The sequence below is a fragment of the Narcine bancroftii genome, chromosome 1 (assembly GCF_036971445.1).
Source record: "Narcine bancroftii isolate sNarBan1 chromosome 1, sNarBan1.hap1, whole genome shotgun sequence".
Lineage (NCBI taxonomy): Eukaryota > Metazoa > Chordata > Chondrichthyes > Torpediniformes > Narcinidae > Narcine > Narcine bancroftii.
Genome location: NC_091469.1, coordinates 387,657,644 through 387,684,552, shown reverse-complemented (window position 1 = coordinate 387,684,552; position 26,909 = coordinate 387,657,644). Strand labels below are relative to the sequence as shown.

The following is a 26,909-nucleotide window of genomic DNA, read 5'->3' as shown; positions in this document are numbered from 1 at the left end:
GAAAACTGACAAGAACCTTCCTGAGCAGTAACCATTTACCTTTCATGCACCAAAGCCTGGTGAATTTCATAAATGTTAAATTTTGTACACAGTATAAGAATTGCCTGCAAACAGTGAACTTGGTGGAGTCAGAAATGAGATTGGACTGTGAATCAAAGAACTTTTCTGAACTTACACTCACATTACATGCACGTACACTTAGAATTAGAAGGGGGTTTAAGTTAGGTTAAGTTAATAGTAATAAGTTAAAGTTTGATCCTGTTTTCATGTTTAAAGAAAACTAAAAGCAACTTTTGTTTAGGTAATCATTTGTCTTGGTGAATTTCTATTGCTGCTGGGTTTTAGGGTCCTCTGGGCCCGTAACACAACTGCAACCAATAAAAGGAAAGGGAGCTTTAGTGGAGCATCCATTGTAGGGATGGCCGAGTGGGACACGAGGAGCTAGCAGTGATAAAACCCCAAGAGGAGAAAAGACATCAGTCAGAAGGTACGAGACAAGTAAGAGCAAATGAGTCAAGAACTTTTCCTTATTTCACAAAATGAGCAGTGGGAATGGCAACCAGAGCACTGGTATGCACTTCTTAAAAGATGTTGCAAATCAGGAAAGCCATGGTGACTTCAGCTATGATTCAACTGCTTTAGAGAGCTGGAGCCCTCTGATATACAGACACTCAGGAACTTGAAGGTCTTAACTCAAACCACCAATGAAGAAAGTTGCATGATCCCTTAGCCTACCCTTCCTAAAATCCACAATAAGGGCTTTAGTCCAGCTGACATTGGATGCAAGATTGTTGTTCTGGCTCCATATAACCAGATTCTAAATCTTCATTTAATTTGAATGTAGAAGGCCAACTACAGATGACATCCTTGCATCATTGTGTTCAGCTCTGTCACATTGGTAGGCCATATTCCTGTCTACAGCAAAACCTCTTGTGCAGACTTACAAAAATCAAATGATAAGTTTGAGTCTTGTGACAAAAATAACTATAATATCTACAAAACTAATGATCACACTCAGGGAAATGGATCCTTGATTTCCTCAATGGCAGACCCAAATCAGTGCAGATTGGAAAAATCACCTCCTTTGTGTGTGGAGGTAATGTGCCATGCCCCCCGCCCCCCAACCCGGTCTGGAATGTGTGTATGGCACATTGGCTAATTCAAATCACTCAGTATCACTATTGACTACAGCACTGAATTTAGCACTAGGACAGAGCACGTGCTCTCTTTCTGCTTATGGTGATAGCACTGGACACTACCAATAAGTGGTAATTTCTGTCTGGCCCACAGGAAAAAAAAGAATCACAGGGTTGTATGTGATGAAATTTATGTACTCTGACAATAAATCTAAAATCTTTTAATTTTTTTACTGCTGAGGTATTGTTACAAAGTTTATTCCCCAGCATCAAAAGGCATGTTCCATATGTATAGTGACACTCTTATAACAACCATATAACAATTTACAGTACGGAAGCAGGCCACATTGGCCCTTCTAGTCCGCACCGATTTACGTGAAACTCCACTAGTTCCACCTACCCACTCCCTTGCCCATAACCCTCTAACCGCCTCACATCCATGTACTCATCTAACCTCTTCTTAAATGACAGAATTGACCCTGCTGCAACCACCTCTTCCACTCAGCCACCTCTCTCTGAGTGAAGAAGCATCCTCTTACATTACTCCTAATATACCCTAACCCTTAACTTATGACCCCTTGTTCCAATCTCCCCTACCCTCAGGGGAAAGAGCCTATTCCCTTCATAATTTTAAATATCAAATCCCCTCTCAACCTTCAACGCTCCAATTAATAAAATCCCGGTCTACTCAATCTTTCTCTCTATTCATGATGCACTGTTTTCTGTGTTGGGAAATGTTGCTTTACTCTCAATTTCTTGCAGATACAGTAAAATCCCAGTATCTGGATTCAAGCAACCGGCAATAAAATAAAAGGAGATATATAAATAGAATTTAAAATACATAAAAACTTAAATAAAAGTTTAAAATGGTAAAAAAAAAATGTTCTCCAAAGCAGCATACAACCCCTTGAAGATGGAAGCAAATATTTAGCCAGCAGAGAGCTCTGGTCGTGCCCCACCCACAGCACCTGTTTGAATAAAGTTTCAATAAAGTTGTGTTTGAATAAAATGATGGTGCCCCACAATGAAGAGCCACCTGATGCCACTGTCTTCTGGGGTGACTCTCCCAATGTAACTCCATATCCCTGCTCATAAGAGTCTTTATTAGCATTGTTACAAGCCCAGAGGACCACAAAACCCAGCAGCAATAGATATTCACCAAGACAAATGGTTACTTCAACAAAAGTTGTTTTTAATTATCTTTAAACATGAAAACAGAATCACACTTTTACTTAACATTACTGACTTGACTAACCTAACTTAACCCCCTTTTAATTCTAAGTGCATGTGTATGTAATGTGTGTGTAAGATCAGAAAAGTTATTTGGTTCACAGTCCAATCTCACTTTTCATTCCTCTAAGTTCACTGGTTGCAGGCAATTCTTATACTGTGCACAGAATTTAACATTTATGAAGTTCACTAGGCTTTGGTGCTTGAAAGGTAAATGGCTACCGCTCAGGAAGGTTCTCGTCAGTTTTTAGAGAGAGATTTGAGGTTCCAGGATATCCACAACTGATTCGTTTTTAATCAGCCACTCCAGTGTCTTGCTGACAAAACTTGCCCCTTCAGGGTTCTCCAGATGATAACCTCTTTCTTTCAGGTCACCACAGAGTTTCTTTTTGTTTCTCTTATCCCAAGTGAAAAATTAGACAGCCAGTCCTCTCCTCTTACATGAACCACAAGGGCTTTGACCAGGCTGAAATAAGAACTCACAACCTGTCTTCTAAATGGGGTTTTCCACAAGCTTGCCAGCTTGTCCTGTTCCAGTCCCAGCTGCTGTTGTTGGCTGCAACACTGTAGAACTGATCTCTGTGTCTCTCTGGGAGAAAAAAAACCTGTTCAACTCTCTCTGCTTGCAAAACTACATGACCTTCTTCGAACAGCTCTAGATAATCTGCGGCTCTGACAAGATCTTTCATCTGTTGCCTTTTTGTAAACAACAATCCATTAGTTAAGTCTCTTGGGCACTGTCCAAAGCTCATGCAAAGGCTATGGGGTCAATATATCTAGCATTAGCAGAGTTCCAGTATTTTAATTATGATCTGTTTTAAAGTGTTTGTATGTGACCTATACTAATAAACCTTACCCCAATTTATCTCCCAAAAACATATCTATATACTCTGTCACAGTATTAAGTACAGTAGTAAGGATTTATCTGTAAACTGGCGAGGGGGGGTTGCTAATTATGAGAGTGGCATGGTTAGCACAGCAGTTAGCGCAATACTGTTATAGCATTAGAGACCAGGATTTAAATTTAAATTTTGTAATTTACAAGAATTAGCTGATTATCGTGAACTTTTTATAAATTAAGGACTACAATATTAATTTTTTTTCAAATTACATTTTGCACTGTCTTTTGTCTTTTAACTGTGCATTCTTAACACAGTTGTATTGGTTAGGCATTGGAAGTGTGTGTCTCAGTCAACTGGAAAATTCGCATATCTAGCATCTGCAAACCCTATAGTTACTGGATACCGGGGATTTTATTGTATTAGAAAATTACCATTTTGAGATAAATGTTCGGAAACAAAGTGAATTATGCAGGGCACAAGCATTTTTCCTGGAAAAAATCAAAAAAACCTTCAAATGTTCAGTTTACATATCTGGTCCAGATTCAATAATACCAAAGGGTAAGTACAACATTGAATATTACAGGGTACATCTTTCTATCAAAGAGAGTGTAAATTTAAATCTTTACCAGGTGCAACTTGCTGCATTGAATTTATCATTACTTCCTTGACATGATTTATGGTTTGAAGCCAACATTTATAAATAATGCTTAAAGAACTTTGCATGAAGACATAACCAAAACTTGTCTTCTGATATGCCATCTATTCTGTTTCCTGAAGAAAGCAAGCAAGCAATTCACCTCATTCAACAAATTAAAAACACTCAGCAGGTTGGACAGCAGGTGAAAGAAGATGAAAAATCAAAGATCTAATTAACAGTCAATATCAAATGTCCACACCAATTTATTTCACCACATACTGCCTGATGTGCCAAGTGTTTCAATCATTTTCTGTTATTTCAGATTTCAAAATGCTGCAGTTATTTTATTCTAAAATTAAAAACTGCAACAAACTTTACTTGACTATTCCTCGGTTGTTCTCAATTAACAGACATGTTAAAACTTGACAACTTTTAAACCAGCAAGGTTTTATTCACAAGTAGGTCTCTTTATGTTCAACAATTGTAGAAAAATACCAGGTTAAATATTTCCAAAGTAGAAACTGATTTAAAGATTCATAGCAGTTTTGTGACAACTTTGAATAGAGGTAATTATGAATTTTATTAATGCCTCTCTTTACCATAACTATTCCCATCCATCAAATACTAAGCATCTCCCTAATCAGTAATGGCACAGACACCTTATCTACATGGCATGACCCGTCAATTCTTCCATTATATGCAGGAAACCTTGCCAACTCCAATCTAATCCAGATTGTAATATTAAGTGGCCCAGGAAATTATGAATATCATAACTTCCCTCACACTCCATTACAACCACCCTCACAATCAATAAAACTATTTCAGGGCCCACAAGGACTTGTTCCTGTGCTCTTGAGCCTTCACTATTGCCTACAGTGATGCCAATTTAAACTTTTCATTCACTTGCATTCTCTGCCTGTTCATGTAACTGTCTGAGTGCTTCTTATCAGCTTCCACCATTTTCCTGGCAGCACATTCAAAGTAACTACCACACCCTAGACCAGTGGTTCTCGACCTTTTTCTTTCACCCACATACAATTTTTTTTATTTTTTTTTAATTTTTCACACTATGAACCATACTGACCAAAATACATACAGACTTTTTTCTCTTGAATATATAGTGTCATTTCCTCCCATTTTTCCCCCCTCCCTTACCCCCCCCTTCCCATTTATTCAAAGTTCAATCTATAAGATACATTAAACCCATTAAACAATGTCGTCACTTAATAAAAATAAACAAGAAATTTTTGTGTTTAATTTTATATACTGGGTCAGTTCATTTCGTTGTTTTCTCCTTCTGTCATTTTAGGTGGTGGAGGTCCGTGATAGGATTTCTCTATTGTGTTTCATGTATGGTTCCCATATTTGTTCGAATATTGTGATGTTATTTCTTAAATTATATGTTATTTTTTCTAATGGAATACATTTATTTATTTCTATGTACCATTCTCAAGTTGTCTTCTAATTTCCAGTTTGACATAACACATTTTGCTACAGCTAGAGCTATCATAATAAATCTTTTTTGTGCTCCATCCAAATCGAGTCCAAATTCTTTATTTACTTAGAAGGAAAATCTCTGGGTTTTTTTGGTATATTGCTTTTTGTGATTTTATTTAATATCTGGTTTAGATCTTCCCAAAATTTTTCCACTTTCTCACATGTCCAAATTGCATGTATTGTTGTTCCCATTTCCTTTTTACAAAGAAAACATCTGTCTGATATTGTTGGGTCCCATTTATTTAACTTTTGGGGTGTGATGTATAGCCTGTGTAACCAATTATATTGTATCATGCGTAACCTCATGTTTGTTATATTTCTCATAGTTCCGGAGCATAGCTTTTCCCATGCACTTACATACAACTTTGAAGTAATCCCTATGTTCTGTGATGAGTAAAGGATTGCTTAAGGTAGTATGAGTGGGAAGGGAAGGTTGAGAATCACTGCTCTAGACCCAATTGTTATTGAAATATTTTGCTTGAGAAAAATTGTCATTGCCCCATTTTCTTTGGAGTTATGAAACTGTGCACATAATGAGTCATTTAGGTACAATTAAAATGGTGGTTTTCAAACTTTTTCTTTCCACCCACATACCACCTTAAGCAATCCATTACTAATCACAGAGCATCTATGGCATAGGGAATACTTAAAGTGGTATGTGAGTGAAAGAAAAATGTTGAGAACTACTGCCCTAGACAAAGCTTGCCTCTTAAATCTCCATTAAACTTCCCCTCTCATCTTTAAGCTATACCCTCCAGTACTTTACTATCAACACGATAGCACTCAATTTTATATACTTAATCATTGAACAAAAACAAAGTTGGCACACAAGGCAGGTTTTCACAAGTTTTTCAAATTGTAGTCTAAAGAAATAGGCCATTTTATTTCCAGAAGTAGTCCAATTTGTTTGACAAAATGCTTCCTTCCAAAACAAGCTCAAATTCATTTATCATCCAATTTTATCGGAGAACCAGATGAAACTGCATTTTTTGGTCCAAAGTGCACAACAGTGCAAAAACCCATACAGACATAACACACAAGAGTGAAACATGACATTGTGAATGTAGTAAAAACACAAATGTTGGAGGAACTCAGCAGATCTCGCAATGTCCATAGGAGGTAAAGATATATAACAGACGTTTTGGGCCTGAGCCCATTTTCAAAGTACTCTACTAGTAAAAAGCAGGCATGCACCCAAATTTAAAGACTGGGGGAAATGAAAGAAAAGATGGGGGAGGAGTACAGATCAACAAACAAAAGGCATTAATTGGATTTGGACAGGAGTGAGGAAAAGTGAGAATGAATTGGGCGAGGGGTAGTTTGGGTCTGTGAATGCAAAGTCAGGGGGGTGGAAGGAGAGAGCTGAAGACAAGGAAATAGATTGGGGTGGGGGTAAATGGAAACCGGTGAAGTTAATGTTAATGCCATACGATTGGAATGTGCCCAGGTGCAAGATGAGGTGTTGTTCTTCCAATTTGTGAGTTGTCTAGCCCAGCAGGCCATTAGATCATGGAAAGATACGTCAGCAAGGGAATGGGATGAGGAATTGAAATGAGTGGCCACTGGGAGATCTGCACTTTTGTGGCAAACAGAGCTGAGGTGAAGTGATCAATGAAGCAATCTTCCAGTTTGCATCTGCTCCCTCCAAAGTAGAGGTGACCACAACAAGAGTACCAGATCCACCAGGTGACAGTAGGTGGTGGAATATAACACATATGGAGAAAAACAATACATTTACACAGTAAATACAAGTATATATTAAAATAAATATTATCAATAAATGGTAGTATTATGGGCCCAGAGGATCCCAAAACCCAGCAGCAATAGAAATTCACCAAGACAAATGGTTACCTAAACAAAAGTTGCTTTTAATTTTCTTTAAACATACAAACTATTCAGCGTCAGCGTCGATTTAATCCAATTAAAGAAGTTTTGTGGCATAAAGGCTATAAGTCTACTCTTCGCTATCCGGCAGTGTTGAAGGTGTTTTGTGGAGACTTTCAATCTCGGTTTTTTGAAAATGAGCGTGAAGCAATGAGTTTTGCTGATTCATTGCCAGATGTAAGAAGACAAAGACGTAGCCCACCATTGTCTCCTAAAGAAAAATCTGGTTGTTCTGGAAATGGAAGAAACGGCAGAAATGAGAGAAATGGGAATGGAAAGAGTCCAATTCCTTTGAATTGGGGTCGCCGAGTCTGGAATCTCTTGGATGAATAGAAGAACTTTTTTTTATTTTTACTTTCCGATTAAGCGTAAGCGTATTTTTATCAAGTTCGATCTTTGGTAAAACATGTGTTCGGTAGAGATATGATTTTACCTGAAATGACTAAATTTGAGACTTTTCTTATGAGGGTACTAGAGAAGGGTTATATTTTAGTAATGTATCAAATATTACAGGATGGTGTGGATTAAAAGGGTTGGGATAAATCTAAAGGTAAATGGGAAGTCGATATTGGTTTTATTTTTTCCGAGGATGATTGGTTAGATATTTGTTACGATAGTGTAACTAGACTGATAAATGCACGTTTTGTGATGATTAATTATAATTTTTTTACATAAATTATACATCAAAAATTGAAAAAATATGGTCTTTAGGAATCAGATTTGTGTTTTAGATGTGGTAATGCTGTTGGAATTTTTTTTTTCATGCGGTTTGGTCATGTGTGTATATATATACACACAATCTTTTTGGAAGAAAATGCAATTGTTTCTGGAATACCTGTATAAGATTAATATATCTTTAGATCCGACGGTATTTTTGTTGGGTAGTTTGCAACCTCTGAAAGGTTTGGGACTAGATAAATTTCAATTTGCTTTTGTGTATTTAGCGCTATCTGTAGTGAAAAAATGTATTGCTAGTACATGGAAAGATACAAATATGATTGATATTAATAGATGGCATAATGAGATGAAATATTGCTTAATAATGGAAAAAATTACATATGTTTCACATGATAACTATAGTTTTTTTTATTAATAAGTGGTTGTTATATTCAGAATATTTACATTGACTAGATTTTAATATGTATGTTTTACTTTTCTTTATTTTTTTTTAAATAAAGTTTAAAAAAAACATAAAAACAGGATCAAACTTTAACTTATTACTAATAACTTAACCCCTTTCTAATTCTAAGCACACGTGCATGAAATGTGTGTATTAAGTTCAGAAAAGTTATTTGATTCACAGTCCAATCTCACTTCTCACTCCTCCAAATTCACTGGTTGCAGGCAATTCTTAAAATGAGCTCTCTCTCTCTCTCTCTATTTGCAAAATCACTTGACCTTCTTAAACAACAGTAAACTTCATTCAACAGGTGGGGGGGGGGGGTGGGGTAGACAGAGGACTGTTCATCTGTTGCTTTCAAAACAATAATCCATTACTCCACAGCATGTCCAATTAACACCTACTTGTGACGTTTTTCATCAAACCAGTTTCCATTGTCTTTACAAATGCACTGGGCCCAGTGCTCTGGTTTGAACAGTGCTTTTGCATTTTACATGAGACCTGTTTTGTTGAAGTCTTTGTGTTTGTTTGTGACCTACACTAAAACTCCCAACCTAACTCTTCCAAAAACATATCTATACATAATATAAAATATATTGTTACGAGCCCAAAGGACCCCAAAACCCAGCAGCAATAGACATTCACCAAGACAAGTGGCTTTCAAAACAAAAGTTACTTTTAGTCAACTTCAAACATGAAAATAGAATCAAACTTTAACTTAACTCTATTCTTATACTATATACTAACCCAAATTACCCCCTTCTAATTCTAAGCGCATGTGTATGCAATGTGTGTGTAAATTCAAGAAAAGTTCTTTGGTTCACAGTTCAATCTCACTTCTTCTTCAAAGTTCTCTGGTTGTAGGCAATCACCATACTGTGCACAGAATTTAACATATATAAAATTCACCAGGCTTGGTGCTTGAAAAGTACATGTTTACCACTCAGGAAGGTACTTGTAGGGTTTGCAGAGAGAGATATTTGTTGCTCCAGGATTTCCACAACTGAGGTACCACCACTAGTCACCTCATGGTCTCGCTGATGAAACTTGCTCCATCAGGGTTTTTTAGATGGTCACCTTTTTCTTCAAGCTACCACAGAGTTTCGTTCCTTCCTCTATTTCAAGAGAAACATCAGACAGATAGCACTTCCAGCCATCTACTGCTTTTGGAACTTTTCATCAGTTCTTCCTGGATTGCACTGTGTCACTTGTCAGTGTCCCACACACTGACTGACTGAGCTGTTAACTCAACTTTCTCTCTTTTCCAACTGAAACTCCAAAGAGAGCATGTGACTCATGTCTTGCAAAACCCCCACCTTCTCCAGCAAACAACAGTTCTTTCTTCTTCTCAAGTTGTTATCTTAGGTAAACAATCCAGAATTGACCTTTCTGTGAGCACTTTACAGAAAGGATACTGATAGACAGCATGAATCCAGCAAGACAATGATCAAGCATTTTATGTCCAGTTCAATTAACATCTACTTGTGAAAGGTACTTCCATTCTCCAAGAGATCCTGCAATGTGAATTCTTCAGTCTTTCAAATAAGATCTTTTAAAATGTTTGTATGTATGTGACCTTCTCTAAATCTTATAAATTCTCCCCAAATATTAATATTGTTACAACATAATTCATCACAAGAGTCACAGAGAGTTGTTTTAGCAGTTCAACAGTCATTCAGCAGTCTCACTGCTCGAGGGAAGAAGCTGTTCCTCACCCTGGTGGTTCTGGCTGATACTCCAGTATCTTTTTCCTGAGAGGAATAACTGGAAGATGTTGTATGCAAGGTGGTAAAGGTCCTCCCTGATTTTGCAAGCCCTCTCTAAACAACGATCCTGGTAAATCACATTGATGGAGGGTTGGGATGGGGGTGAGGGAGATCCCAGTGATCCTCTCTGCCACTTTTATGATCCTGTGGATTTACCTCCAATCCAATGCTCTACATTAACCACACCACACTGTGATGCAGCCAGCCACCTCGATACAGCTCCTGTACAAAGGTAACAGAATTTTGGCTGGTAGCCTTGCCCACCTTACCCTTCGTAGGAAGTGCAGTTGCATCTTCCTGATGAGTGCGATGTTGTGAGTCCAGGACAGATCACTTAGCTGACCATTCCTGGACACTATGCTGTGTTACTTTGAATCAAAAGGTGATTGTTGGGAGGAGATGTTTTAAAAAATAATTTAATTTTAAAAAAAATAATCTGACCTAGTAATAATGAAATGTGTCAGTTATTTGTCCATGGACACTGGAGGGCACTAGTATTCTAACTCCAGTGAAGTCATTAATTACAGGTAACTGAGCACAAGTAAAACTGCTCACCAATAATAAATAAATGATAAAGATCCTTATACAGGTCTGGTTTCTCAGAAGCCAGGATGTAAAATCACAAGTACTGCAATTTCCCATGGCTCCTTTAACATTTTACAATGACACCTGCTTTAAATCTGTGATTTTAAAATAAATCTAATAGCTAATTGTGCAAAGCCTCATCTATTAAAGTTAAGTTATGCAAAAGTAGCAAGAACAAGAATTCAGATTGGGGTGTGGGGCAGTTTTTTTTTAAAAACTCCCACTTTTAGAACCAAGAACCTGTTCATGTTTAATGTGGAGGGAAACTTGATGGGTACATCCACATAAACTAGATTTACCTTTGATAAGTAGGTATGTTGTTCTGTTTGTCCTTGATGTGAGTATAAGATGATCACTTCATCCTCTTTACAAAATGTGTAATCCTTTTTTAAGATGTTATAGTGAAAGTGATAATGTTATGCTTCAGTTAGAATGTTTGCTGATAAGATAGAGGCAATTCTTTCCATCCCTTACCACCCCACCCCCAAGCTCTTCAGTCTGTGTAAGTGCTTGACAGTTTTTTTTTGGAAAGAAACTCCAGTCTTGGTAGCACAGTGTTGCCCTTCCTAGCTGCTGTATAAAAATCATCTTTGGCATTCGTAAATGATCACAGTCAAGTTACAAGTTACAGATCAAGTTACAAGCATATGGCTTTACTTCAGTTTCACAGTAATGTGTATCAGATACTGATTTTTAAATGCTACTGGATATCCAGCTTGAAATACAGGAAATTATTGGTTTAATGCTGTTTAGAAGAAAATATATTCTTAAATAGCTGAAAGTCAAGAAAAAAGGTTTGAATGCAATTCAAACATTAAAAGGGAAGTGGTTAATTAGTGTCAGGTGCAAATGATGCAAGTTATTCCATTGACTATAATTGAACTGGGGAAGTTTAAAAATCTTAAACATCTTAAAAAAGGATTACACATTTTGTAAAGAGGATGAAGTGATCATCTTATACTCACATCAAGGACAAACAGAACAACATACCTACTTATCAAAGGTAAATCTCATTTATGTGGATGTACCCATCAAGTTTCCCTCCACTTTAAACATGAACAGGTTCTTGGTTCTGAAAGTGGGAGCTTTTTTTTTAAAAAACTGCCCCACACCCCAATCTGAATTCTTGTTCTTGCTACTTCTGCATAACTTAAACTTTAATAGATGAGGCTTTGCACAATTAGCTATTAGATTTTTTTTAAATCACAGTATTTAAAACAGGTGTCATTGTAAAATGTTAAAGGAGCCATGGGAAATTGCAGTACTTGTGATTTTACATCCTGGCTTCTGAGAAACCAGACCTGTTTTAGGATCTTTATCATTTATTTATTATTGGTGAGCAGTTTTACCTGTGCTCAGTTACCTGTAATTAATTATTTCACTGGAGTTAGAATACTAGTGCCCTCCAGTGTCCATGGACAAATAACTGACACATTTCGTTATTACTAGGTCAGATTATTTTTTTTTTAATCAAATTATTTTTTAAAACATCTCCTCCCAACTTTCCCAGTTCAATTATAGTCAATGGAATAACTTGCATCATTTGTCCTTCAGGCAAGTGTGACCAGACAGGACGGCACAGTTGGTGTAGCAATTAGCACAACACCTTTACTGCATCAGTTATCGGGACTGGACTGGGGTTCGAGTCTTGTGCTGTCTGTAAGGAGTTTGTACATTCTCCCCATGTCTGCATGGGTTTTCTCTGGTTTCCTCCACCATTTAAATTGTCCCGGGAGTGTAGGTTAATGGGGAGGAAATTGGGCAACATGGACTCGAGGGCCAAAGTGGCCTGTTACTGTAAATTTAAATTTTTTTAAACTATCTAAAATATTATGTACAAGGTACTGGTGAGGCCACATCTGGAGTACCACATGTAGTTTTTGTCTCCTTACTTGAGGAGGCAGTCCAGAGGAGATTCACCAGTTTCATTCAGGGGTTAGCCTATGAGGGGAGAATGAGTCATCTGGAACTGTACTCGTTGGAATTTAGAATGAAAGGGGATCTTGTCGAAAGATAGAAAATTATGAAAGATAAGATAGAGGTAGGCAAGATAAGATAAGATAGAGGTAGGCAAATTGTTTACATTGGTAGGCGATGAGCAAAATCAGGGGACTAAAGATTCAGGTTAGTAGATTAAGGACAGAGACGAGGAGGAACTACTATTCCCGGAGGGTGGTGAATCTGTAAAATTTGCTGCCCGTTGAACCAATGGAGGCTACCTCAGTAAATATATTTAAGAGGAGGTTGGATACATTTTTACACAGTGGGGGAATTAAGGGAAATGGGGAGGAGATGAACCTTCCATCAGATCAGCCATAATCTCATTGAATAGTGGAGCAGTCTTGATGGGCCAGTTGGCCTACTCCTGCTTCTAATCTTATTAAGACTTCTGTTAAGCAGTCATACAATTATACAGAACAGTGGCTTTGTTCCAACTTGTCCATACTGACCAAATCCTATTTGCCTATACTTAGTCCATATCCTTCTGAGTCCTTCCTATCCATATACATGACAAATATATTTTGAACATTGTAATTGTACCTGCTTCTATTATTTCCTCTTTCAGCTCAATCCATAAACAGAGTGAAAATTGACTCTGGTTCCTCCTAAATCTCTCTCTTCTCACCTTAAACTCTTAGCCTCTAGTCCTGACATCATCTACCCTGAAATGGACATTCACTTTATCAAAGCCTCTCCTGACTTTGTACACTTCATTAAGGTCATCTATCTGTTTACTTTGCTCTGGGGAATAAAGACCCAGCCCCTCCCTGAATGTTAATCCCTCAAGTCCCAGCAACATCCTCATGAAGCTCTTTCAAATCCCATACAATTTCCACTGTGGTCTCACAAACACATTGAACAGCTGCATCATTAACTGTCAACTTGTGTATTCGATACCATGCCCAAAAGCATGTGCCAAATGCCCTCTTCACCACCCTGTCGACCTCGGTCATCACTTCAGATTCAGATTTCAGATTTATTATCGGTGTACATAGAACCCTGAAATTTTTTCCTGTGGGCAAGGCAGAATTACCACTTATTAACAGTGCAGAAAAACTGTACGCAGTAAACAAATAAAGAACTGTAAACAGATAACAAATGAAAACAAATTGATTGTGCAATACAGAGAGATTTTTTTTAAATCAATAGTGAATTGATTTTGTTGTTGAGGAGTCTGCAGGGTCAGTGCAAGGGGGGTATTTGCAGGCATTACCCATCCCACCCCCAAATGAAGTATTGTGACCCACAGCCTAGTGTCACTAGTGTTTAGCATCTCAGCGGGATTAATGGCCATCTTCGTTACCCATAATCCCCATGCAGATGGAACCACACTGTCAGTGCCAGCACCTGAGGAATGCTCATGCATGTTGTCCGCAATGCGTCACAGCAAGGTTTGCGATACAAAGCAGAAAAAATGCCTGGGGGCCATGGGTTGTGTGTGTGTGTGTGTGTGTGTGTGTGTGTGTGTGTGTGTGTGTGTGTGTGTGTGTGTGTGTGTGTGTGTGTGTGTGTGTGTGTGTGTGTGTGTGAGAGAGAGAGAGAGAACTGAACTTCAATTACAGTGTCGAAAACGAAGAAAGTTGGACTTCTGGGACTATTTTTTGCAGTCTACCACACAATGCTAATGGGGGTCATAGAAACTCTCGGACGCACTCTGTGAAGCGTAAACCTTGGTCAGCACTGGGAACCTGCGGATGCCCGAGATCTCCTTAAGGAAACCAGGGCGCATGCTCCAAGACCAGCTGCTGATGCTGGAAAGGAACTCACAGGCATGCGCAGGGCAGCAGCAGCACCACCCCACCTCCCTGCCCCCCACTGAGTGAGTTTTCAAAGGTCATATTGTGCTCCCCGAAGTTTCGCTAACAGCCCCGCTAAGATGTTCTGACGCCAACCCTTGGAGTCTGATGGTGAAGCGTTAGCAGCTGTTCATGAACCTGGAGGTCCGAGTCTTGTGGCACCTATACCTCTTTCCTGATGGCAGCAATGAGAACAGAGCATATGCTGGGTGGTGTGGATCCTTGAAGTTGCTGCTGCCCTCTGTCAGCAGTGTTCCCTGTAGATGTTCTTGAAAGTGGGAAGGGTTTTGCCTGTGATGTCCTGGGCTGTGTTCACTACCTTTGGCAGGGCTTCTGCTCAGAAGTATTGGTATCCCCGTACCAAACCGTGATTCAGCCGGTCAGCACACTTTCCACCACACATCTGTAGAAATTTTCCAGCTTTTCAGCCTGAGGAAGTGGAGACACTGACATGCTTTTTTCATGATGCCATGAGTGTGTTGGGTCCAGGAAAGATCCTGAGATAGTGACTCCCCAGAACTTAAATTTGCTAACCTTCTGCACCTCTGATCACTTCCATGAACTATGCATTGATACCCATAGGTCTCTGTTCTATAACACTGGTTTCTTTAATTGCACATTTCTTGCATTTGTTTTTTCCCAGTAATGATATGCAAGTTATATCTTTAATTTGTACCAATTTCTGAATTGAATGCAAGTCCAAAGAAACTTATTAGATACACCCCCCCCCCACAATTTGAAAACCAGAGCAGTTATACTAACTTTATGATTATTGAACTAAATTATATATTGAATGGTGACCACAGTTTACTGAAGTCTAAATTACTATTGTCAAAAGTTCCTTGTTTGTGAAATTTAGAAAAAAAATTAAGAGATTGTTTCACTTACTGTCAGAACAGAGTCCTTAATGATTTATTATTAAAATAAAATTAGTTCTCAAAGGTAGCCAACAGTGGAGGAAGTGAGTAACTTATCTGTATAAACCAGTACCTTTTTGAAACCTCTGTTATGATGCTAATATTAAATCTCATTGCTGATATAAACAGGCAGCACATTTCTGAAACAAATTTGATAGAGGAAAGAAAATAATCAATTTTCTCCCTACTCCTTCCCCTATTCCCATTAAAAAAAACAGATTTATAACATTTTACTGGTGCTTAGTTTATCTTGTGGGTATAGGTCGGGTATCACAAACAGATCATGGGTTTTAAGTGACAATTTCAAAGAAAAAACAAAGATGATGGCAATATTTTACAATTATTTGTTGTTCATAATCATATTATATACATGAATGAATTGCAGTTAATTTTTTTTATGACAATATTACTTGATCCCATGAGACAAAACAAAAACCAATATTAGGCTACAAAATAAGCTTCTGTAAAAACTTAATAGCCAATCTCTTGTGTGGCTTCTTACTTACTATTTTCTGGAAATGTGAAAGCGATACTTGGAGAAAGGAATTTGGATTATTGCAGAAAGAAACAGCCATGATGAAAAGACACCATCATAATGCAATACTTTATTCAAAGTTGATATTAAAAAGAAACCAAGTCAGCAGATTGGCCATAAAACTGATGAAATTAAAACCTTCAGTAAAATTAATATCAGCTTTGTGTGCACCAATCAATAGAGCACCTCCTTGAACCCAGTAAAATACTGGGACAGATTATGTGGTATTAGTATGCTTTTGGGAGATATATTGGGGCAGGTTTTTTTTTAGTGAGGGTCACATACAAACACTTTAAAGCAGATCTTATTTAAAATACTGGACCTCTGCTCATGCTAGAGATTCCGGCGCCAAGAGCCTTTGAAAAAGCTTTGGAGAGTGCCTAAGAGTCGTCACTAATGCCTCGATTTATGGAGGCCTAGTTTCGGACTTTCCGTTTGGAGCAAGAAATAGATTGCAGAATTAAATTTTCGTGTGTTCCCCTTTCAAATTAGAGTCCCTCAAGAAAGATCTTATCTGAAGGAAGCAGGAGAACGCCTTATTTGATAAATCATATTTATTCCTAAGCTGTTCAGTAACATGAGTTACCCCTGTTCATAATATAGGTTTTTCAGGTTTTATGAAAACACAGGTAGTCAATGAATCTAAAGTAGACAAATTATGTCAAACGTTTATAGAAATGCATCTACAACTTTCATAAAGTCTTCAAAACCATTGGACTGTTGTACCAGTCAAAATAATATTTTACATAGGCAATGTTTTAATTATGCTATCCAAAAACTATCTTTAAGGCAACAACTCAAGTTGCTTAAAGAACCTTAGATGGAGCACTACATTTTCAAATCCATAATTACAATTTCAAAAATAGCATCAGTGACAAGCTTAATATTCTACTTTCCTGACCTGTAAACTCCTCATTCAGAACTCAGTTCCTTTTATAGAGATGTTTCATATCTAAAAACAACCCTCTTCACTGAACCAGCTTTCACTTACAGATAATCAAACTTTAGAGAAAAACCACTCTTTCTGTGTAGGCATCCATTTGGTTTGACTTCATCTTGTACCTGTTCCTCTTATTGATACTTGATGCTACAAGATAACAATGCACTTACTGTTGAGTGGGAATATATTTATTGATAGGCACCTCAGGTATGTTTCCCAAACCTTGGATACTTACTGTTCTTGATGACCATATAAAGATAAAACAATTTTTCTTTGCAGCTATTGATATTGAAAAATATGAATGTGCAAGTTTAGTAAGGACCAAAAAAATCCACATGCCACATTTTCCACCTGGAGTTCACTGGATGATCATGAGTAACACAACACCGGATTTTTCAGGATTTTACAGTTGTACAAAGCAAGAGACACTTACTATACAAGGAAACCATCTGGCCCATCTTGACTTTGTAAAAACTAGACATCTCCTCTCTTTTATCCCAATAGTTCTGCAAGTATCTTATTTTCAAAGTGGAGAAGATGACATTGAGAACCTCAAGCCCTGCACGAGAATCCATGTGTAAGCAGCAAAAGGAATATTTACACATTCAACCTATTAGCAACTACCTGCCCCCATTTGTGAAAGTCCATAGTTCTCACACTGGCCTCGGCAACCTCAGAACACTCAAAAATCATTGGAAATATGATATGCTGAATCCTGGGGGCACTGCCTGAGAAGATGCAACTTTGAAAATAATTTTCAATTTTGAGAAATGCAATTTATTGACTGGGCCCAAGTTGTAAATTTGAGCTCAACTTGTTTGAACTCAAGGCCTCGAAATTCAAATATATTTGTTTTGTAAATCAGAGAGCTACAGAATCTGGAAATTTCAAATTCACTGCCATGTATATAAATATCACACTTTATTGTCACTAGTTCAGAACTAAATTCAATCATCTTGGTCTAGGTCTATTGGTCCTTTCAAATCACAAGCCTATCTTTTCCAACTAAGATGTACCTGTGAAAGATGTGCTACGAGTTTGTTACATACAGAGAAAGCCACACGTGCAGTATCATAAAATGTGAAATATTGCACAACATTTTTAATGGTCTGTTATTAATTTTGTCAGCATTAACCTTCCTGATTAAAGCCTTCAGTCATTCAGGAAGAATGGAAGAATAAAAGGTAAGTGTATTATATGATTTTGGTGATTTTTAAGATACATTTTTCTTATCCAGATCAATGGCATAACAGTTCCTTATGCTGCAACAGTCTTCTCCCACTGACTCCTCAGAACAATATATTCAACACTTCACAAACATAATGTTTCACCAGGAAATTTCATTATCAACTAAATTTGAATCAGGCATGCTTTCCTCCTTATCGGGTCAGGCAAGTCAAAAAAGAGCCAATTCAATTTGCTTAAAGAACAATCAGGTTGTGAATTAGATCAAAACAAAAAGTAGTAAAGCACGTGTTATAGAATGACGATGCATTACTGAATTTATTTCACTTCCATCAGGGGTAGTTTACAACTTCTGGCGCTGCTTTGAAACAGTAAATGCAAACTATTTTAAGTGCCAATTCAAGTGAAGACATGACTTTAGCAATGAAATTTGAGAGTCTTGGCAAATGTTGCCAGTTGATTGCTTTAAACTTTCCCTAACCTATATATTCTTGTCCCGTTCCCCACTGCCACATAATGTCATTTTCAAAGTTACTAAGAGCTGACAATCAGACCATTAGAAATAAGAAGTAGGTCATTGGTCCCTTGAGCCTGCTCTACTATTTAATGCAAAGCAACTAATCCAATTACCTGGTCGACTTCTCTGCTTTATTCCCATAACCCTCGTTGCCCTTATTGATTATAAATGTATCTCAGCTTTGAGTACATTCAAGGATTCCACCTCCACTGCTATTTTGGGCAAGGAATTCAAATGATTTGCAACAAGAACGGGAAAGCTAAACCATACAAAAAGGCTTGTGCCCATCTGTGTATGGACTTTCTTGCAGAAAAACCCTGTTGGTTACAACTAGGTCTTCTCACGTAATGGAGCACCTGCTTTACAAAGCTAAAAAAAATTGTTGAGTTGTCATACACTCCTTTACATTATCAGATACATTTTTTTTAAAATAAGACGACCAAAACTGTACACAGTAATCTTGCTGTGGTCTCATTAGTGCTTAGTAAATTTGCAGTAGGATTTTGCTACTTTTATATCATAGTTCACCCAAAATTAAAGCAACATTCCCCATTAGTTGCTGCACCTGGATTTTGGGTACAAAATCCCCCAGTTCCCTTTGTGCCACAGCTTTTTACAATCATTCTGGTTTCATACGGGTGCTTCAGTTTCCTCCATTCCTTCAAAATGTATTAGGGTCCTAGGTTAATTGGGGCAGCACAGGCTCGTCCTATATGTCTAAATTAAAATAATTTTTTGCCTAATCACTTCAATGATCTCTCTAAAACCATCTGTAGCCTCTTCACAGCTTGTTGTGCATCACTACCCTCACAATGTATACATCATTTACAAATGTGGTGCCTCCTGCTTCTAAATCGTTTCTTTATTGTAAACAGCTGTAGTCCAAGCACTGATCTTTCCAATTTTCCCAATCTGAAAATGACCCCCTTACGGATGCCAATTTTTTCATCTCCAACATTGCAATTCTTTAACAAGAAACCTCTTGTTTGACACCTAGTTAAATACCTTTTGAAAAATTCAGATTGATTTGATCTATCATTCTTGACATCTACTCTGGCTAAAACCTTTATGACATGTGACTCAACTTGATTGCATTATAACTTTCCAAATGTTTTGTTGTTATCTCTGTAGTAAATCTAATGTTTTTGTGATAAAGATACAAGATTTGCTGACTTAAGTTAACCACTTTTTAGTAAAGGAATCACATTTAACAATTTTTATGGCACTTCTCCAGAATCTAAACATTTTTGGAAGACCAAATTCAATAAAAGTTGCCAATTGGATCATACATAGGATCAAAGAAATGCTATGACCAAGAAGATCATGTGATCCACCATGCCTGAAGAGACTAAAAGTTCTATCCTGCCAAATTTCATCTTTCAGCACTTGATCTGCAACATTGGTCATGGTTGTTCAAATACGTCATCTCTTAAATGTCGCTGAATGTTCCATCTCCACCATTCTTCCAAGAGAGACAAATAAAACCCATGGAATGCAAGTAATTTTCTTGATTGTCCCTTTAATTTTCTCCTGATGACTGAAACAACTGTCTCGTTTCTGCCTCTGTGCTGGAAAAAAAATGCATTCCAATGTTTTCCCCAAAGCTCTATTTTCCCCCAACTTCTGCTAATCAAAACCCAGCCCAATTCTTCGGTCTCCACACAAGAGCACCCGCTACAGCCTCACAATTCCAGCCATATGGGTCAATGCTGACTACCAATGCAGTCTGCATTAAGTTTGCAAGTTTTTCCTGCGACTGCATTTTACTGCCAAATTGCACCTATGTGTAGGTGAGTGGTAGAATCTGGGAATAGGTGATGAGAACATGGAAAGACTAGGTTACAAGGTTGTGGGAGAAGGGCTGAAATGATCTCTTGTGCTGCAAAGAAATTTGGATAAGTGTGTCACTTTGTAGTTGACAAGTTGAACATTGGTTCATAAAGTTATGGAAAATACAAAGATAGGTCAGAAAGTAAATTGTGAAGGGGACACAAGGAACCTAATAAATAATGTGGAGAAAGTATGTAAACAGGCAAAGATATGGCAAATTGAATATTACGCAGAAATTTAAAATTATTGGTTTTGGCAAGGAAGTACAGTATGTAAATGGTGAGAGTTTGCACATCTGGTGTACGAGCACATGATTTGCACATCTGGTGTACTAGCATGTGATTTGCTAAAGATTAGCATACAGGTAGAGCAAGTCATTTGGAAAGCAAACAGATCATTGTGATTGCACAAGTTCCAAGGTCATGCTTCAGTTACTTTGGGCATTGGTGAAACTATATCCGGGATAAAAGTGCAATATTGGACCCATTTAAGGACACGTCATTGATGTTCAGCAAACATTTATTGACTAAAAACTGAAATGGGTAATCTGGCATATGAATGCATATTGAATATGTATGCATTTGAATTTAGAATGAATTCTATAAAATTTAAGATCTTGCATGGTTATGATGTTTCTTCTTAAGGAAGAAACCAGGACTGATATTTTTTTTAAATGATCTATTTTTTTTCTCCAAGGCCACTGAGTTTTTGTAACCCTCTTCCTCTAAGGACAGTGGAAAGTAGACTTCTGAAATAGGTTTAAGCAAAGATACCGGTTTAACGATGTGAAAGATTACAGCGTGCAATCAAGAATTTTGAATTAAAATTAAAAGCAGACAGATGAAGCAAGTTTGAGTCACGACATGGCTTATTCCTGATCAGAATTCATAAAATGCCAGTGAAGCAAGCCATCCTCAACTGCCAAGAGACAGCAAAAGAATACCTACCTACACCAAATGGTCAGCTTTTGCAATTTAGACCTCTATTTATAAATGCAAATTTTACTGCAAACACGCTTTTGCATAAATCAGTCAATTAAAGTGTGGGAAAGCAATTCCATTTCCCACAGCAGATGATCTGGTGTGATGAAGTCATCACGTTGAATTAACAAGTGGCAAGTTTCACATTTCAGAAGAAACTTTTTAGAATCTCAAGGATGATTTGTGTTCTTCCCCCCCATCTAGTAAATTTGGTACCAAAACACAGAAATTTTATTTCTCAATGTATATTTTGCCTGGATGGTAAAGCGAGGGTCCAGAAAGAAATTGCCAAGAGCTCACAGTGAGAATCATAAAATGGTAACAAAGGTGGCCCTTTGGCCGCCGAGTCCTTGCCGACTCTATCATGGGACAAGCTCCACGACACGACAGGGAAATTGGAGTTTGGGGGTGAGATGAGGGGCGGCCAGGGGTGCAGGTCGGAAATTTCACGGCTGGCGGCGGAGAGGAGAATCCCGGTCGCTCTTTACTCACAGCGGGTTCCACCTCTCGGGCAGCCGGCGGCGGAGGGAGATTCTGTCGCTCACATAGATGTTGATCTGATGTTGATTGATAGTCGCTTCCTCCTTCCTCTTCTCTTCGCCATGCAGGTCCAGTCGAACTGCTTTGCCCAGCTCCCCCAATGCGTTCACGTCCAGCGGAGGCTTTTCGTCAACGGGTCTTTTCAGCCGCTCGTCGTCGTCATCCGTGTGGTGGTCGCCGCCTCCACCCGCCGCCGCACCGTCGGGACCCCGGACTTGCCGCTCCGCTCCCTCGTCCTGCTCAATCTCCCGGCCGCTGCGGGTCAGGATCACGAAGCCCCCGACGATCATTCCGCAGCAGATCAGCAGGAGCAGTCTGAGCCCTCGCCGCCGCCGGCCCAGCACCATCGTCCACGTTGCAGCAGCTCCGGGGAGGGGAGCCAAACGCCGGGGCTTCAGACGACCACCATCGGGTGGGGATGCCGCGGTAGGCCTCTGCTCACCGACCGTGTAGCCGACGCTGCCCCCCCCCCCCCTCTCTCCTGTCACGGTGGCCGGCACCCTTCCCAACCAGCCCCGGAACTGCGGCCGCCAACGTCACCCGGAGACGGGAGCACTCCGGCAGGCGGAAGCCCGGCGAATGTTGAATCGTTGTCAGGGAGACGGCAGTCATGACGATAGTTCCTGTGGCAGAAGGTGCTCAGGCTCGGGGTTCGGTTGGCAACCAATCAGGGAAAGGCTGTCATCAGGCACCAACAGGCTTAAAGACCATTTCTGCCCTGCAGCGTGGGCTCCTAGATTGGTGACTTGGTAACTCTGAACTGCACCTGTGTGCTCTTCTTTTCCTCCATTATACAGCTCTGTGGAAGAGTTCACTTTTTGGCTCCTCACAATCTTCCATGCCTAATGTGCAGTGAATTGGAATTCACTGTCCATGTATTATTGTTCAGATGGCTGGCTCCACCCTCACCTACCCCCAATATTGTTCAGGTGGCTGGCTCCACCCTCACCTACCCCCAATATTGTTCAGGTGGCTGGCTCCACCCTCACCTACCCCCAATGTTGTTCAGATGGCTGGTTCCACCCTCACCTACCCCCAATATTGTTCAGATGGCTGGCTCCACCCTCACCTACCCCCAATATTGTTCAGGTGGCTGGCTCCACCCTCACCTACCCCCAATGTTGTTCAGATGGCTGGTTCCACCCTCACCTACCCCCAATATTGTTCAGATGGCTGGCTCCACCCTCACCTACCCCCAATATTGTTCAGGTGGCTGGTTCCACCCTCACCTACCCCCAATATTGTTCAGATGGCTGGCTCCACCCTCACCTACCCCCAATGTTGTTCAGATGGCTGGCTCCACCCTCACCTACCCCCAATATTGTTCAGATGGCTGGCTCCACCCTCACCTACCCCCAATGTTGTTCAGATGGCTGGCTCCACCCTCACCTACCCCCAATATTGTTCAGGTGGCTGGCTCCACCCTCACCTACCCCCAATGTTGTTCAGGTGGCTGGTTCCACCCTCACCTACCCCCAATATTGTTCAGGTGGCTGGCTCCACCCTCACCTACCCCCAATGTTGTTCAGATGGCTGGCTCCACCCTCACCTACCCCCAATATTGTTCAGGTGGCTGGTTCCACCCTCACCTACCCCCAATATTGTTCAGATGGCTGGCTCCACCCTCACCTACCCCCAATGTTGTTCAGATGGCTGGCTCCACCCTCACCTATCCCCAATATTGTTCAGATGGCTGGCTCCACCCTCACCTACCCCCAATGTTGTTCAGATGGCTGGCTCCACCCTCACCTACCCCCAATATTGTTCAGATGGCTGGCTCCACCCTCACCTACCCCCAATATTGTTCAGGTGGCTGGCTCCAACCTCACCTACCCCCAATATTGTTCAGGTGGCTGGCTCCACCCTCACCTACCCCCAATGTTGTTCAGATGGCTGGTTCCACCCTCACCTACCCCCAATATTGTTCAGATGGCTGGCTCCACCCTCACCTACCCCCAATATTGTTCAGGTGGCTGGTTCCACCCTCACCTACCCCCAATATTGTTCAGATGGCTGGCTCCACCCTCACCTACCCCCAATGTTGTTCAGATGGCTGGCTCCACCCTCACCTACCCCCAATATTGTTCAGATGGCTGGCTCCACCCTCACCTACCCCCAATGTTGTTCAGATGGCTGGCTCCACCCTCACCTACCCCCAATATTGTTCAGGTGGCTGGCTCCACCCTCACCTACCCCCAATGTTGTTCAGGTGGCTGGTTCCACCCTCACCTACCCCCAATATTGTTCAGGTGGCTGGCTCCACCCTCACCTACCCCCAATGTTGTTCAGATGGCTGGTTCCACCCTCACCTACCCCCAATATTGTTCAGATGGCTGGCTCCACCCTCACCTACCCCCAATATTGTTCAGGTGGCTGGCTCCACCCTCACCTACCCCCAATATTGTTCAGATGGCTGGCTCCACCCTCACCTACCCCCAATGTTGTTCAGATGGCTGGCTCCACCCTCACCTACCCCCAATATTGTTCAGGTGGCTGGCTCCACCCTCACCTACCCCCAATATTGTTCAGGTGGCTGGCTCCACCCTCACCTACCCCCAATATTGTTCAGATGGCTGGCTCCACCCTCACCTACCCCCAATGTTGTTCAGATGGCTGGTTCCACCCTCACCTACCCCCAATATTGTTCAGATGGCTGGCTCCACCCTCACCTACCCCCAATATTGTTCAGATGGCTGGCTCCACCCTCACCTACCCCCAATATTGTTCAGGTGGCTGGCTCCACCCTCACCTACCCCCAATATTGTTCAGGTGGCTGGCTCCACCCTCACCTACCCCCAATATTGTTCAGATGGCTGGCTCCACCCTCACCTACCCCCAATGTTGTTCAGATGGCTGGTTCCACCCTCACCTACCCCCAATATTGTTCAGATGGCTGGCTCCACCCTCACCTACCCCCAATATTGTTCAGATGGCTGGCTCCACCCTCACCTACCCCCAATATAAACTCTGATTTTTCTCATCTTACCTCAGGCTCACCTGAAGACTATTGTGTCCACTGGCCATTGATTATAAGCGTGTTTGCACTCCTCACTTGTCTCTGAGCACATTCAGTCGTGTTAGGTAATGTCACAAATAAATTTAAACTTGAGTGAGCAAGTCCAACTTATTTTCTCAATCTTGCCGCAGCTTTGCACTGATGCATCACAGGGAAGTACATGTAAAAAGAACACAGGAGTACAGTTGGTGCAACGTTGTTACAGCGCCAGCCCCCTGGGTCCAAATCCCACCGTTCAAAACATACTGGAGATATTGGTCAATTAGGAGGAGGCCATTCAGCCTAGTGATGCCATGATGGCTGTTGGAGGATTCCCATTTGGACCATTCCCCCGATTATTTTTCTATAACATATTCTCATTTGCCTGTTGCTTGACTCTTGCACCAAGCTGAAAGTCTGCCATGTTATAGTAATTCTTGCTTGGCTATATGCAATGGAGACAAAGACAATTTATAGTACCACCTCAAAGCACTGGAAAATTGCTGCAAATTTTGGCTCTGCAAAAGCCTCCAAATCCATTTACATCTTCAGTGAGCCATTATCAAATGTTCCTTCCCAAATTCACATCCCCAGCATCAAGGCTCTGACCATCGATGAAATTACGGGATGGTAGATCAGTTAATTTACCAGGCAAATATTATAGAAATCTGGATTAATAATTCAGAAATTCCAGTTTAAACACCACCACAACTATGGAATTTAAAGTTTGTTAATCATCTGGAATTTGAATATGAAAAATATTAACGAGTCTTCATATGGTGACCATGAAAACTACCATATTGCTTTACTAATTTTCATCAGGGGAGTTCATTTTCTTTCCTTACAGGTGTTGCCTGCATGTGACTCCAATGCTATGTGGCTCATTCTTAAATGTCCACTGAGGATGCCTCAAAAGCCACTCAGTTACAGAAGTTTTACTACACATGTACTTTAGCAATTCATGAAAGTGACTTCCCATCACCTTATCAGGAGCCACACTAATGTTGACCTTTCTGTTGATGCCCAGATCTCAAAAGTGAATAGATAAAATAGCTCTGGAGAGTAATTCTTATCTTCTGAATGGCTGACATCATCTCAAATCAACCACTCTCCTTCAATCTCTGTCAGAGCAAGCCATTTCTTGAAGGATAGAGAAAGTACTTTAACGCCATTTGCAAAATATCTTTCAAAAAACAGTATATTCCCTGAGTTATTAGGGTCTCTGGATCATGGCAGTGCAAAATGGAAAAGAGCGTTTGGAAGAAACTGATGAATCTAAGGAACAAGGAGTCCAAATACAGAGGGAGTAAGCCACAAATCAAAAACACCTCCATCTCCCCTTAAAACAGTGATTCTCAACCTCTATTTTTCCACTCACATACCACTATGCCATTGGTGCTTTGTGATTAGTAAGGCTGTTCACAACAACTTTAAAGTAAAGAATATTTTCCTTCATCCATGTGTTTTCTAAGACCTCACACATATGAATACAAGATGAAACATGGTATCAGAAGTGGGATGAAGGAAATACTTTAAAAGGTAAAATCTAAAGTCAGCAACTGATCAGTGAAGAAAAGCAAACAAGGTGAAAAATGGAAGGATTACACTCACCAGCGAAACTTCAGCTGAGAGGTAATGTGGCTGAAAATTGGAACAGATTTAAACAGCATTTTGGATTGTATTTAGTGGCAGTCGTAGATAACGAAAAAAGTGATAAAGTGAAAACGTTAGTTTTCTTACATATCGTGGCTAATGAAGCCCTGGGGGTATATAATAACTTCATATTTGCTGCTGAAGGAGATAAAATGAAACTGGAAAAAATAATGGAACATAATGCATACCTAAACATAACGTGATGTTTGAGAGGCACAGATTTTTCACGTATACAGAAAATGGAATAAAGTATTGGTCGGTATGTGACTGAATTGAGAAACAGAAGCAAAACCTGTGAATTTAGTGGACTGACTGACTCGCTG

At 40.0% G+C, this 26,909-nt stretch overlaps 1 protein-coding gene across 1 annotated transcript in view; it reads right to left on the bottom strand.

Moving 5' to 3' along the window:
* The window catches only part of galnt12 (UDP-N-acetyl-alpha-D-galactosamine:polypeptide N-acetylgalactosaminyltransferase 12), an 88,838-nt gene extending 66,332 nt beyond the window's left edge, over nucleotides 1-22,506 (bottom strand). Inside the window, exon 1 of the mRNA XM_069913628.1 lies at nucleotides 21,891-22,506. Within this exon, the coding sequence (XP_069769729.1) occupies nucleotides 21,891-22,285 (395 nt within the window). The 5' untranslated portion in view covers nucleotides 22,286-22,506. The remainder of the gene's footprint in view (nucleotides 1-21,890) is intronic.
* Between the last annotated feature and the right edge of the window lie 4,403 nt (nucleotides 22,507-26,909).